General features: G+C 43.4%; 1 protein-coding gene and 1 pseudogene across 1 annotated transcript; one reads left to right on the forward strand and one right to left on the reverse strand.

Moving 5' to 3' along the window:
• Positions 1 to 1,707: 1,707 nt before the first annotated feature.
• MRPL17 (mitochondrial ribosomal protein L17) lies at positions 1,708 to 3,268 on the reverse strand. The gene is made up of 3 exons (XM_005886251.2): positions 3,024 to 3,268; positions 2,640 to 2,708; positions 1,708 to 2,274 (listed from the first exon to the last, which is right to left on the reverse strand). Exons 1-3 carry the CDS (start codon positions 3,195 to 3,197, stop codon positions 1,999 to 2,001), a joined length of 519 nt encoding a protein of 172 aa, XP_005886313.1. The 5' UTR covers positions 3,198 to 3,268; the 3' UTR covers positions 1,708 to 1,998.
• A 9,525-nt stretch (positions 3,269 to 12,793) lies between these two features.
• LOC102257194 lies at positions 12,794 to 13,682 on the forward strand (annotated as a pseudogene).
• Positions 13,683 to 14,440: the final 758 nt, after the last annotated feature.

Here is a 14,440-nt window from a genome sequence, read left to right on the forward strand (position 1 = left end):
ATGTTCTAGGATTCATGCACTCTTATTTGGCCAAAATATTAAAGGTGATGAAGTGTCCCTTGAGGCCACTGTGGTGATCCATTAGATTGTGAGCTCCTTGAAGGGAGAGGTTGTTTCTCCTCATCTCTGTATCCCTAGTATCAATCCCAGGGCCCAATGCATGGCAAACATTTGATAAAGACTGCATCCCTACTGCCTAAATTGATGCTGGGTACTAGCAGATGTTTAATAAGCACTTAGGGAACTGCTGAAAACTCCAAATGGGCATATATTTCTGGGGCCAAGACGAAAAACTATGAGAGTCAGCCACAATCTACTTATTACCAATAAGTTGTAAAGATGTGGTTTTAATAGTAAGTGCTTTCTCTAGGAATCAGGGATGACTCCAACTTATCTAGCTGGAGGTGAATATTCATGCCAAGAAGACAGGAAGGGGATGAATTTTTGGGCAGAAGCACTCAGAGTTGTAGGTTTATTTAATAAATGCTTTGAGTGTCTAGTATGTCACTCAAAATATGTCAGAAAGAGCTTTCCGGTAATAATGTGAAAGGCAGATTGGAGCAGAGGGAGATATGGAGAACCCTGCTAGGAGTGAGTGTCCGACTAGGGAAACTGCAGTGAAATAGCATAAGAATAGCTGTCACTGAAGCTATTATCTATCTGCTAGACCAGTGACCTCTTCACCTTCACCCTTATCATCTGAGACAATGGGTGGGTTTGGTGGGCCCAATACGCTCTGAAGGTCCAGTCCAAGATAAAAATCTCTTCTTTCCACCATACCGGGGATATGGAAATTGTGGGATCCTGTTCTGATGCATTTAGCCTGGGATGACAGCACTGAGTCTTCCCATGACTATCACCTTACTCAAGCCTCTGAGCTTTGAGAGGTGGGCAGCCTGGCCGGGCCAAGTTTGGCTTCACACTAATTAGTATACATAAAGGAGTTTCCTACTTCTCATATGCCCAGGCCATTGTGAAGCCGGATTTCCCCTTTCTCAGTTCCAAGAGAGGCCCAGATTCGACAATAAAAAATTTCCAGGAAATTCCCAGCAGGTTTAACTTCCTGATCCTCCTCCCACTTTAACCCTGTCCTTCATTTCACTCTCCCCTCCCGCCCTCCCTTCCACTCCAAGAGGAAAGAGCTGATGCTGGAGTCCAGTATCCTCTGCTCAACGCTTGCACTCCCTTGGCCAGGATAGTCGTACATCGGAGTCCTCAGGTCCTCTCCTTTGAGGCCCATTCAAGGCTTGAGAGAAGCACATGAGGGTATTACGTGATCTTGCCTAGAAACAGAGGATGGTTATAGAGCTCCTTGAAGGTTCTTAGGGTACCAGGTTCTTATGGAAGGTTCACTTCTAGATGCGCACTCTCCAACCCTTGTTAGGAAGTAATTTTTCTCTAAGAAGTCCCAGGGGCTTGGTCTTTATGCTAGATGTCATAACTCAATCCCTTTTGGGGCCAGTTTGGAATTATAGGTACACCAGAGGCCCGATGCACGAAATTCAAGAGTAGGTCTTCCTTCCCCCGGCTGCCGGCACCGGCTTCCCTCTGGCACCCAGAACCCGGGCTTCCCTCGCAGCCCCAGCTTTGTCTGGAGGGACATCCGGTCTATTATTATACTTATTATTATTATTATTATTATTATAGATGCCCCATATAAACCAGCATTAAGAAAAACAAAACTGACTTAACCCAATAAAACCTGGATTTAAGAGCCAGAAACATATGCTGTGCATTTACTATCCCATGAAGACAGAGCATTTGGATAGTTCTCATTCTCAGAAATCCCAAGGTGAGAGGAAAAAAAGATCAGTTTACATATATTCATACAAGGAATTTTACCTATTGTGCAAAGAGAAGGTTATATGGCTACCCAACAGGTTCTGGGCTCCATTAAGACTGTCCACTTCACAACTCTAGCTCCAATTCTTAGAGATGAAGAGATCCAACGGCCTATGATCATGGGCACTGATGAGGCTGCACACGCTTTGGCTCCAGTTAACTCCCTGGTGTCCGAGGTGTGTGGGAGCTGTGGATGCCTGCTTCCCGGTCCTGCCGCAGCCCACGAAGGAGCTGGTTTAGAAGTGTGAGGTTGCTGTCTCTGCGAGGCAGGGGCAGGGGTGGGAGGCAGTTCCCTTTATACTCGATCACTGCCATCTTAGCCCGATCCTGCTGATTCCGATTTGGGATCTGCAGCATTCTCGTGTAGCCCCCATTCTGACCTTGGTACCGAGGGGCCAGCACTTGAAACAGCTTTGGGATCAAGTCCTTCTCCTAGAGGGGGGGGGGTTACCCGGAGGAGAGCAGAGTCAGGCACCACTGTAGAGACATTTAGCTCTCAGCACTCCCAAAGGCAGGGTCTCCACACACACACCCAGACTCCCACCCACTAACCGCTCACCCCAATGTGGTTGAGTCCAAGTTACACAGAGGGGTTAGTTACAGGCAGATGTGCAGATTTAGATTCTCACCGAATTGTATCTACTTACGTCACGAGTTTCCAATTTAGTTGACAGCATTTGTCCCTAAGCCAAGGGAGTGTTTTGGCTTAATTCTGCCCAGCCCCCCTTTCTCTAACAGCCCCCTCCCGACTCAGGAAACAAAGAATGCGACTTGGGTGGCGGAAAGGACGCACTTACTGTCAGCCAGAAGTCAGCCATGCGCATGGCTCTTTCGTTGGTGTCGCCCAGCTTCCCATAGTCGATGAGCTGTGAGGACAGAACATCAATCTGATCCAACCCGAGCAAGACACGAGGCGGCAATCTCACTTCTCTCATGCTGGGCTGCAGCCCATTCATCCCACTGGCCAGGCTTCTCTCTAGGTCAGGGCGCTCCTAACCCCACAGCCCTAACCGTCTTCCACTGGAGGGGCCAGAGGAGTGGGCTCCGCTAACGTCACTGAAGGATTCAGACTTGGGGGCAGGGCTTACCCTGGAGGTCCCACTCCTTCCCCAAGTCCCGCCCGCCCCCGCCCCCTCGGGCCAGACCCGCGCTGTGGACCCGAGCGGGATCCCGCCTCTGACCTTCTCGGCGTAACCCCTCATCTCGTCCACGCGCGCCCAGGACGCCTCGATGCGTTCGTGCCGCACTAGTCCCGTCAGCAAGTTCCGCAACAGGTGGATGCGGGACTCGGGACCAAGGCCCAGGCGGCGGTACACGCGGCCATGGGAGATGGCGGCGGCGACCGACAACCGCATCTTACCCGCTGCTCCCCAAACCCCCGGAGCCGGAACTGGAAACACATGTGGAACTGCGCGGAGGGGCGGGTTTGAGAGGACGCATGCGCATGTGCGTGGTGGACGTGTGTGCGCATGCGCACCAGAGCCTGCCTGGTTGGCAACCTGGGGGAGGGCGAGAAGGGGTGTTGACCTCTTCCAGGGCTGGCGAGCTGGGCGGGCATCAGGCACCGCGTGCGCTCCCAGTCGGTGGGTGAACCAGGCGCCCCCTAGTGAGGGAGGAGCTGACTGTCGGGTTCTTTGGCGCTGCCGGAGGCTTCCTGCGCGGCCTATAGAGCGACGGAAGCTCCACCGCGGAGCCTGCTGGGAAAGTGAGTATCAGAGGCACCCGGTGCTGACGGCTCAGCCCCGCCCTGGACTGTGTGCGAGCAGGCGTGTCTGACACAGGGAGGGCATCATTTTTTTTTAAAAAAAAATATACTTTGTTGATTTTTTACAGAGAGGAAGGGAGAGGGATAGAGAGTTAGAAACATCGACGAGAGAGAAACATCGATCAGCTGCCTCCTGGACACCCCCTACTGGGGATGTGCCTGCAACCAAGTTACATGACCTTGACCGGAATCGAACCTGGAATCATTCAGTGCACATGCTGATGCTCTGTCCAGTGAGCCAAACTGGTTAGGGCGGGGCATCATTTTTTGTTTGTTTTGTTAATCCTCACCCTAGGATATTTTTCCGTTGATTTTTAGAAAGTGGAAGGGAGAGGGAGAGACAGAGAAACATCTATGTGAGAGAGATAATCCATTGGTTACCTCCTGTACGCACCCCAACCAGGGGCGGAGGGGTGTGTGTGTGGGAGGTGGGGACCTGCAAGCAAGGTACATGCTCTTGACTGGGATGGAACCCAGGACCCTTCTGTCCGTGGGCTGATGCTCTATCCCAGGGGTGGGCAAACTTTTTGACTCCAGGGCCGCAATGGGTTCTTAAACTGGACCGGAGGGCCGGAACAAAAGCATGGATGGAGTGTTTGTGTGAACTAATATAAATTCAAAGTAAACATCATTACATAAAAGGGTACGGTCTTTTTTTTTTTTTTAGTTTTATTCATTTCAAACGGGCCGGATCCGGCCCGCGGGCCGTAGTTTGCCCACGGCTGCCTATCCACTGAGCCAAACCGGCCAGGGCGGGAGGGCATCATTTTTGGCACAATTATTTTCAGTAGTCATGGTGAAATGAAAAGAGTAGCAATGAAGTTCAGTTAAGAAACACAGTGAATGCCAAAACCGGTTTGGCTCAGTGGATAGGGCGTCGGCCTGCAGACTGAGGGGTCCCGGGTTCGATTCCGGTCAAGGGCATGTACCTGGGTTGCGGGCACATCCCCAGTGGGAGATGTGCAGGAGGCAGCTGATCGATGTTTCTCTATCATCGATGTTTCTAACTCTCTATCTCTCTCCCTTCCTCTCTGTAAAAAATCAATAAAATATGTTTAAAAATAAAAATAAAAAAAAAGAAACACAGTGAAAACTTTGTTTTGTTGAGGTAGGTACATATAATCATCCAAAAGCACTCAAAGGAAAAATAATGGATTCATACTTTTAAATTACATCAGTCCATTTTTTTTTAAAGGGAGAAAACATACGCCTTTATGTGTTAAAGTAACATACAATAACATTATAGTTTCTGCTCCGGAGCCTTAATGCCTATAAGTTTGCAACGAATATGAAAACATTGTTCTTTGTTATGAGCTGAATTGTGGTTGCCCCCACATAGGACAAAGGATATGTTAAGTCCTTATGTCCTCTAACCTCCTCCACCTCCCTCCAGTCCCTCAGAATATGGCCTCATTTGGAAGGAGGGTCACTGCACATGCAGTTCGTTAAGATGAGGTCATACGGGAGTAGGGTGGGCATCTAATCCCAGTGACTGGTGTCCTTATAAAAAGAACTGAGGTGAAGAGACAGAGGGACACACTGAGTAAAGATAACCTCGTGAAGACAGACACACTGGGAGAACCCATGTGACCAAGAAGGCAGAGCTCTGCCTTAGGCAGTTGCAAGCCAAGGATCCTTAAGGATTTCTGGCAAACACTGGAACCTAAGACAGGGCATGGAACAGATTCTTCTCTAGATCCTTCAAAGAATGTGTGACCCAGCTGACACATTGGAGCTATGAGACAATCCAGTTCATTTGTTTTCAGGTGCCCAGTTGTGGCACTTTGTCACAGCAGCACTAGGAATGTAATACACTTGTCTTCACATATTCATGTTCACTAGACAGCATACTTAGAATGTGTCACTTGTCTTTGCTCATAGATGACCAGAGAACACTTCTTGTTAATTTTAATTTTGAAAAGTTTATTTTATTTGAAGCAACAGATAACAAATAATTAGGAAACATGGATACTTTGGTAGAAATTTATACAAATTATACTTCACAATAAATTCCAGAAACTGCAATACCTGTCTTGTTTCTTTCGGATTAAATCTTACAGCTTTCAGTGAACTCCACAATTGAAAACTCACCATAAATATCTATTGATAAACATTTCTGAAGATCTTTTGCGAAAGTTGGAGAAAATGAACACTGCCACTGACATTATTTGATCTATTTGCTTCAGAAGGAATGTCCTCTTGGTGAAAATGTACAGGATTATAGATTATCATTTTTATTTATTTGTTTATTTATCTTTGGTAATATAAGACCATCATTTCTTGTCTCTTCTGATAGTCTTCAAAATTCGATTCTTTTTTCTATGTCAATTTCTTTACATTTAGCATAGTTAATATATTTCTCCAGAATTTTTTTTGTGTGTTCAAGGAACAATTTTAAAACTTGTTGTTTTACTTTATGTTGTTCAAGGCTTATTTTGGCTGATTGCCAATATTTTTGTATCTGACTGACCTCACCTGAAACTTCACCTTACTAAAAAAAGATGTCAGAAAAGTCTCATATAGGTAAGATTGTTTATTTTAAATTTACCACTATAATAGCAGGGCTATATTCTTTCATAGGGGTTGGAGCCAGAAAATGCACCTGAAGTGAGTTTGAAAGATCATAAATTTTAATGAATTTAAAAGTTATGTCTGTGACTCAGTTTAACTGTGTAACTGATAATTCTGCAAATTAATTTCCATGAAGAATGAAATATTTTTAGTGGATTAGTTTTAAAAAGTGATCATTTGAAGCCTACATATGTAAGTTACTCAACACTAACCATAGTAATTGTTTAGAACTTAGACCACAGAAGATTTTTGTGTGAAGGTTATTGTATCTCTAACACTGTTGTTGTGCAAGGAGATAAGAATCAGATTGACTCTTAGTTCGTTTTATTGCTACTTTCAAATTCTTTACAGATGATTCGCCTCCTTATGTTTGCATCTGGGCGGACTGCATCTACCTCCTGACCCTTGGTACCCAGTGGCTCTGAGTGTCCAGCTGAGGCCCCAGGAAAGGCATTCTGATGGATCTGACTATTTTGGGTGAGTCAACACCTGGAGTAACCCTGATGAGACTTTAGGTTGAGCCTCTGAGGAGGTGCTGGTTTTGACTGTAGTTCCGGCAGAGGGGAGGAAAGTGCTCTCAAGCAATGTTCTGGGAGGCATCTGAAGAAGAAAGACCCCAGCCGGTAGGAAAATGCTGAACTTAGAATTTCATCGCTTCTGCTGGGGGAAAGGAGTTGGACCTGTCCACAGTACTGCAGAGAACCCTGTGGGATGTGATAAAATAAACAACATTTATTTGTCTTAAATCCTAAATCCCTTGGAATTTCCACAGTGATAGGGACAAAGGAGAATTTTTGTTATTCATAAAATGTCCATTTCTGTACAGCTATGGATGAGGACAGTGGGTGGGGAGTGAGGGCAGAGGGTGGGGTGGGAACTGGGTGGAGGGGAGTTATGGTGGGACAAAAGAGGAACCAATGTAATAACCTGAACAATAAAGATTCAATTTTTAAAAAATGTCCATTTCTACTATACCTGAGATTATGCTAATGAGGTAGCTCTTGGAGGACAAGGGCTGGTTACCAGAGGAACTAGCCATGTGATTAGAGTGATTAGAGGTTTGGAGCTGTCAGCACTCCCCTACACCACTTTCAATGGAGAGGTTGGAGATTCACATAATCACCAATGACAAATGGTTTAATCAGTCATGCTTCCACAAAAGCCCTAAGCAGCAGGTTTTGGAGAGTTTCTGGGTTGATGAATATATTGGGGTGCTGGGTAGTTCTGCATGCTCTGAGCGGGCATGAAAGCTCTGAAGTCCTTCCTATATACCTTGCCCTATACAGCTCTTCCATTTGGCTGTTCTTGAATTGTATCCTTTGTATAAACTAGTAAGAGTAAGTAAAGCACTTTCCTGCTGTTTTAGCAAATTATCAAACTTGAGGAGAGGATCCTGAGAACCTCACATATTTAACTGATTGGTTCGAAGTGCAGGTGACAACTTGGGATGGGCAATTGGCTTTTGCAGCAGAGGATTAAGCCCTGACCTGCAGAGTAGGGCTAACTCCAGGTAGTTAGTGTTAGAATTGAATTGTGGACATTCAGCTGGTTTCACAGAGTATTGAGAATTGCTTGGAGTGGAAAACACACGTGTTTGCTGTCAGAGGTGCTGTAAGTAGAGAAAGAAACTCTTTCCTTTACCCTGAGTGACTGCATCCTATTCTGCTGAAGCCTCCAGGAAGCAATGTCCTGGGAGCCAGTACAGGCAGCTCAGCAAGTGTTTAGTCAGGGAAGCAATTGTCAGTTGGACCTGAAGCCAACTTTTGGTTCTATCCTTAGAATCATGAAGGTCTAGAAGTAGAGGGTTTGGCTCATTCTTGATACTTGTTTTACACTCTGGTCAAGGCCTTGAAACCTTTATGGATAGGATGTGTTGGGAAGGACTAGACAGAGAGAGAGTTGTCTCTGGTATCAGATGGAATTGTGATCATATTACATTCAGTTAAAATGAATTTTCCACAATTATAATCATCACTAGGACATTGAAGATAACAATAAATCAAACATATCCCAAATGGAAACAAGAAACCTTGTAAGTAGTTGCATTTAGTAAAAGAAATTACTGATCTATATGCAAATAAAGTTGAGGTAGTCCACAGCTGTAGAGGGACATGGAGTTGGATAGATGTCAGCATAACCCTCTATGGTGATGTTTCCTTCTAGAAATGATGAGTAGCTATTTCCATCTTGGCTTGCATTTTTCATGTGGTGTTCTTTCCCCTCCCATTTTCATTTCCTAGTATTATTTGTGAGGTGAGCTGTCTGCTACTGAGATTATAAGGTCTTTCAAGGTCAGAGAAGGACTGACTCATGTATCCCATCTCTTCTCCCTCTCCTTCACCTCTAACCTAGTGCTGTGTTCTGTTTTGTTTTACTAAACATTTCACTACAGGTTAGTAAAAAAGATAAATTTGATTTATTTTTTGTTTTTGTGTTCCTTGATGATTTCACTTTTACTTACAACAATTGTTTATTCTCCCATTAGGGAGGAAAAGGCAAAGAAACAAATTTCCTTTCCCCTAGAGCAGCAGTTCTCAACCTGTGGGTTGCCAACATGTGGGTCGCGACCCCTTTGGGGGTCGAACAACCCTTTCACAGGGGTCCCCTAAGACCATTGGATAACACATATATAATTACATATTGTTTTGTGATTAATCACTATGTTTTAATTATGTTCAATTTGTAACAATGAAAATACATCCTGCATATCAGATATTTACATTACGATTCATAACAGTAGCAAAATTACAGTTATGAAGTAGCAATGAAAATAATTTTATGGTTGGGGTCACCACAACATGAGGAACTGTATTAAAGGGTCGCGGCATTAGGAAGTTTGAAAACCACTGCCCTAGAGCCTCCAGAAAGAATATAGCCCTGATAATAATTTGTGTTTCGCCCTGTAAGACCCAGTATTGGACTTTACACCTCCAGAAATGTAAGGTCATAATCTGTTGTTTTAAACTACCAAGTCTGTGGTAAATTATCCCAGCAGCAATAGGACTCTAACAGTGGGTTTCACATTGTACCTGTCAGGGTATATTGCACATAATAGGTGCTCTTTGAATGTGTATTAAGTGAATGGTCAAGTTTCTAAAATGTCTCTTTCTTAATTATGATGAAGGGATTTTAGAAGTAAATAAGGATGTTTCTGTGAGGATTCCAGACCAGTATGATATGCTGTGACCAGACAGTTTTCTTCCAGTTTCTCTCCCTCTAGTATTCAAACCTGCTAACTTTCAGGCTAAAGAACTGGAGGGAAGTGGAAAGAGCACAGTCTTTGTAGTGATCAGACTGCACCAAAGTTGGGGATGAGGATATGGATGAAGATGGCCTGGTTAGGGCTTTTCCTTAGTCCATGAGATGCATTTATTTGTCAACAGAAGATTAAAATTCTTTATAAAGGAAATGTAGACTGTTGAACCTCAGAGGTAAGGCAGGGGAGAGTGGATGGGAAGAGATCAACCAATGAACTTGAGTGCATATATGCATAACCTGTGGACACAGACAATGGGGTGGTGAGGGCCATGGGCAGGGGAGCAGGCTGGAAGAGGAAAAAAGGAGGACCCATGTAATACTTTCAACAATAAAGATTTTTTAAAAATAAAGGAAATGTCTAAAGAAATAAGGCTGGCCCGGCTGATGTGGCTCAGTGGTTGAGCATTGACCCAAGAACCAGGAGGTCACGGTTAGATTCCCAGTCAGGGCACATGCCCAGGTTATGGGCTCAATCCCCAGTGGGGGGGGGGCGGGGTGCAGGAGGCAGCCTATCAATGATTCTCTTGGGTCAATTATGTTTCTATCTCTCCTTCTCCCTTCCTCTCTGTGAAATCAATAAAAACATATTAAAAAAATAAGGTTGAGGTAATAATTAGTTTTTGTTATCCAAAATGGATTTGGCTATGTTTCAAGGTGAGGACTCAGTCACAGAAATATAGTGAATCAAGGTCAGGTAGAGGGAGGCTCTGGGGTTTAACTTTTCAAAGATGCCCTGAGTGTTTGTGTGCTATGGGTGCTCAATTGAAACACATTGGTCCCTGGCCGGTGTGTTCAGTGGTTAGAGAATCAGCTTGTGCACTGAAGGGTCATGGGTTTGATTTTCGGTGAAAGGTATGTACTTGCATTGCAGATTTGATCCCAGGTTCTGGTTGGGGGTAAGTGCAGAAGGCAACCAATTGATGTGTCTCTCTCACATTGTTGTCTCTCTCTCTCTTTCTCTTTCCTTACTTCCCCTCCCTCAATCCCTTCCATTCTCTCTGAAGAAATCAATGGGAAAAATAACCTGGGGTGAGGATTAACAACAACAACAAAAGAAACCCAGTGGGCTGCCATAGGCCTACCATAGCAGAGTGAGTTGACTCAACCATCAAGTAGTGTGGATTGCTGGGCCAATTTTCAGAATGGAGGATGTGGCAGTAAACTTAGGGGTTGTGCAGCTAACTAGTCAATTCAACAGGGATATCCTGCAGAATGTTTAGCAATTAGGTATATGAAGGAGAATGCTAAAGAGACCAGCAGGTGGCAGCCACCACAACAGGAAAAGCCTTTCTCAAGGAAAGGCCTTCTGAGTGATTAAGCATTATTTTTTCCAATAGAAACTACACACTTTATAAAAGTATGTTTAAATTGTCAGATTGAATTAAGTTTAAACTGGATTGAGACTTTAATTTTTTTCTCCTGCTGACCATGAATAAGGGGTGTGTGTGGGGGTATTGCATTCTAGACTAAAATAAGGAGAATAAAACATTTCTCTGTATCATCTGATTTTTACTGTGTCTTCTGCAAGGTCATTCAGATTTCTTCTTGGGTGAGCTTTTCAGAAGAGGGAAGAGAGGACCAGAGAAGTACATACTAATTTACCTTTTTTCTCTTCCTCTCTTTTTCCCCATCCCTGTTTCCTTGTCTGTCTTTGAGTGTGGAAAGTTGAGAGGGAATTTAAACTTGTATCCATACCTATTTGTTCCTATGTGATTCTCCCTTCTCTCCTTTGAGGAGAATGCTCTCATGACAGGAAGGTTTACAATAAATGCCCCCATTCAGCAACTCTTTACTGAAGATTCAGTACATATGAGGCCTTATGATAAATACAGGGCATATGAAGAAGGAAATGCTGGCCTTCACCTCCACACAGGGTGCAGGGGAAATAGCTGAAGATTCAGTACATATGAGGCCCTATGATAAATACAGTGCATATGAAGAAGGAAAGGCTGGCTTTCACCTCCACACAAGGTGCAGGGGAAATAGGCATTTAAATAAATGGTTGTTATAAAATAACCATATTTATACTGATTCTTCTGAAGCCTATGTCTGTGAAGCCATCCCTGACCCCCAATCAGTTATGTTCTCTTCATCGTTGGCTAACAGTCTACCTTGCATTTCCATGTCACTTACCATATTTTATTTTGTCCTGTGTTCATTTTTTCTACCAGCCTGTGTACATCTCGGGAACAAGATCTGTGTCTAATTCACTTTGTAAAGCTCTGGGTCCTGGAAAAATTCTAGATATACAGAAATGTTAAGTGTGAAACAGTGTCAATCTCAGCCTGTGCAAAGATATATGTTCAAAGATGTTAATTGTAATGCAATTTATAATAGTGAACATTTAGGAACCTGGTTGCCACCTGGAAGAGATCAGTTTAAGTACAAATAAATGTATATTATTCAGGTATTAAAATTATTAAAATAGACCAATATTATTTATCTCAAAAGATGTCCTTAGGGAAATTATGAGCGGAAAGGAGATTATATTACAGTCTGTGTACTATACATTATTATGAAAGGACAGAACAGGACTGATAGCTGTGTCCCTAACCCCTCTTCCAAGAAAAAGCCATAGAATGTATCAGTTACTCAGCCTGCCCTTATCTCAGCCAATGGGAATGCAAGGGAAAACAAACTCAAGGCCACAAGTATGCTAGCCACCCCCTGTCTTTGTGTAACCAGACCCTAAGTGCACCCTGCCCTTGCGTCATTAGTCCCCCTGGCCCTCACTCAACCAACCGGAATCGGCCAAATCAGTGGTCCGAGTGAGCCCTCACCCCCCAACCCCAAGCCCTATAAAATCTTTGTTCTTCCAAGACTCTGGGCTCTCTTGCATCCAGTAATGGAGGCAGAGAGGGACCAAGCTAGCTTGAATAAAGACTCTATGCTTTTGCATCGGACTCGCTCCCTGGTGGTGTCTTTTGGGGGATCTTGAAGTCTGGGCATAACAATTATATATGCACTATTACACATATTTAAGTATGTGTCCATATGCCTGGAAGTATTGTCATTAAATTGTTCACAGAAGTTTATCTGAGGGGTGGGGTTTTGTGTTTTTAATTTTCTTTTGTATGTTTTTCCACATTAAAAGTTTCTTCAGTGAGTAAATGTTATTAAAAGCGATGGGCACACCATGCAGTGTGCAAATGATGTTTTACTGAGTTGTACACTTGAAACCTGTACCCCAATAAGTTCAATAAAAAAATAAAACAACAACAATAAAGAGTTTAAAAATTCCATCAAAATCTGATTGCACAGACTTTCCTGTAGATGGCCTACAGCAAGCATGTAAAACTCACTGCCCACAGGCCGCATGCCTCATTTATTTGGCCTGTGTGAGCCTTTGAGTTTGACATGCTTGGCCTAGAGGTAGTTAGGCAGCTCTCACTGATGGGCAGGTCTGCAGGTGGCAACAGCAAGGCCCATATTGGAACTCTGTTTTGCAACCAGTACGGCAATGTCAGTGTTTGGACTCCTCAGGGCAGGATTCATCAAATTGAATACACAATGGAAGCTGTCAATCAGGGTGTAGCCACAATTGGTCTGAAATTAAAAAAACACACACCCTATGCAGTGTTGGTTGTATTGAAGAAAGCACACTCAAAACTTGCAGCTCACCAGAAAAAATTCTCCATGTTGACATATTGGTATCTCAATTGTGGGACTTCCTGCTGGTGCTAGACTGTTATGTAATTTTATGCTCCAGGAGTGTTTGGATTCCAGATTTGTATTTGACAGACCTCTTCCTGTGTCCCCTCTTGTATCTATAATTGGAAGCAAGACCCAGATACTAATGCAAAAATATGGCCAAAGACCGTATGGTATTGGGCTGCTTTTTCCTGGTTATGATGATATGGGCCCTCATATTTTCCACACCTGTCTCTCTGCTAACTGTTTTTGACTGTAGAGCTGTGTCCATTGGAGCTCATTCTCAATTAGCTCATACTCACTTGGACAGACATATGTCTGAGTTTAGGGAATGCAATTTGAATGAACTGGTTAAGCATGGTCTGCATGCTTTAAGAGAGACACTTCCTACAGAACAGGACCCAACTATGAAGAATGTTTCCATTGGAATTGTTGATAAAGACTTGGAGTTTATGATTTATAATGATGATGATAATGTGTCTCCATTCCTGGAAGACATTGAAGAAAGGCCACAAAGAAAGGCACAGCCTGCTCAACCTGCTGATGAACCTGGAGAAAAGGCTGATGAATCAATAGAGCATTAAGTGATAATCCTCCAACCATAAATTTTTCTTACTCTTCCTCTGCCTCCCATTCGAACTATTGCTACCCATCTTATGGCCTTCCATCTTATTTCTGAGGCCCTACTTCAATCATCTGAATTTCCTCTGGAGCTACATGGAACTTGTAGGCCCTTCTCTAACCACTAGATGGTAGTAAAGAACCTTACGAGGACAAATGTGTAAGAACACAGGAATTATCAAATGTGTAAGAACACAGGAATATGTATAATAACAATAATCTATACTTTGATGCAGTGGTGAAATGGTATGTTTTAGGAATCAGTCCAGATGTGAGTTCTTTCTAAGCACCTTCACTGAAACCATATAATGGGGTGCATTTTTTTTCTGAGAGTGTCTATATAATCATTATCTAGAAAATATATGTACTAATGTTTTTATATGAAGAACATAGTGTCTTTGTGGTTTTAAAGAAAGTGGTAAAATAAATTGTTTCATCTGCTGGAAAAAAATATAGATGGCCTTTTCCTATTATGCATAGGACAGTCTCCCACAAAAAAGGATTATCTGGCCTCAAGTGTCAATAGTGAATGAAAACATCTATCAGAATTGTCCTTGTAAAGTTCTTTACTACCATCTAGTGGTTAGAGAAGGGCCTACAAGTTCCATGTAGCTCCAGAGGAAATTCAGATGATTGAAGTAGGGCCTCAGAAATAAGATGGAAGGCCATAAGATGGATAGCTATAGTTCAAATGGGAGGCAGGGGAAGAACAAGGAAAATTTATGGTTGACA

Source organism: Myotis brandtii, unplaced genomic scaffold, assembly GCF_000412655.1.
Source record: "Myotis brandtii unplaced genomic scaffold, ASM41265v1 scaffold966, whole genome shotgun sequence".
NCBI classification, from domain to species: domain Eukaryota; kingdom Metazoa; phylum Chordata; class Mammalia; order Chiroptera; family Vespertilionidae; genus Myotis; species Myotis brandtii.

Coding starts and splice junctions, on each gene's coding strand:
- MRPL17 (XM_005886251.2), bottom strand. CDS start 3,197: ATGCGGTTGTCGGTCGCCGCCGCCATCTCCCATGGCCGCGTGTACCGC. Junction 2,709..3,023: donor TGAGGGGTTACGCCGAGAAG/GTCAGAGGCGGG, acceptor CTGTCCTCACAG/CTCATCGACTATGGGAAGCT. Junction 2,275..2,639: donor TGGCTGACTTCTGGCTGACA/GTAAGTGCGTCC, acceptor CCCCCCCTCTAG/GAGAAGGACTTGATCCCAAA.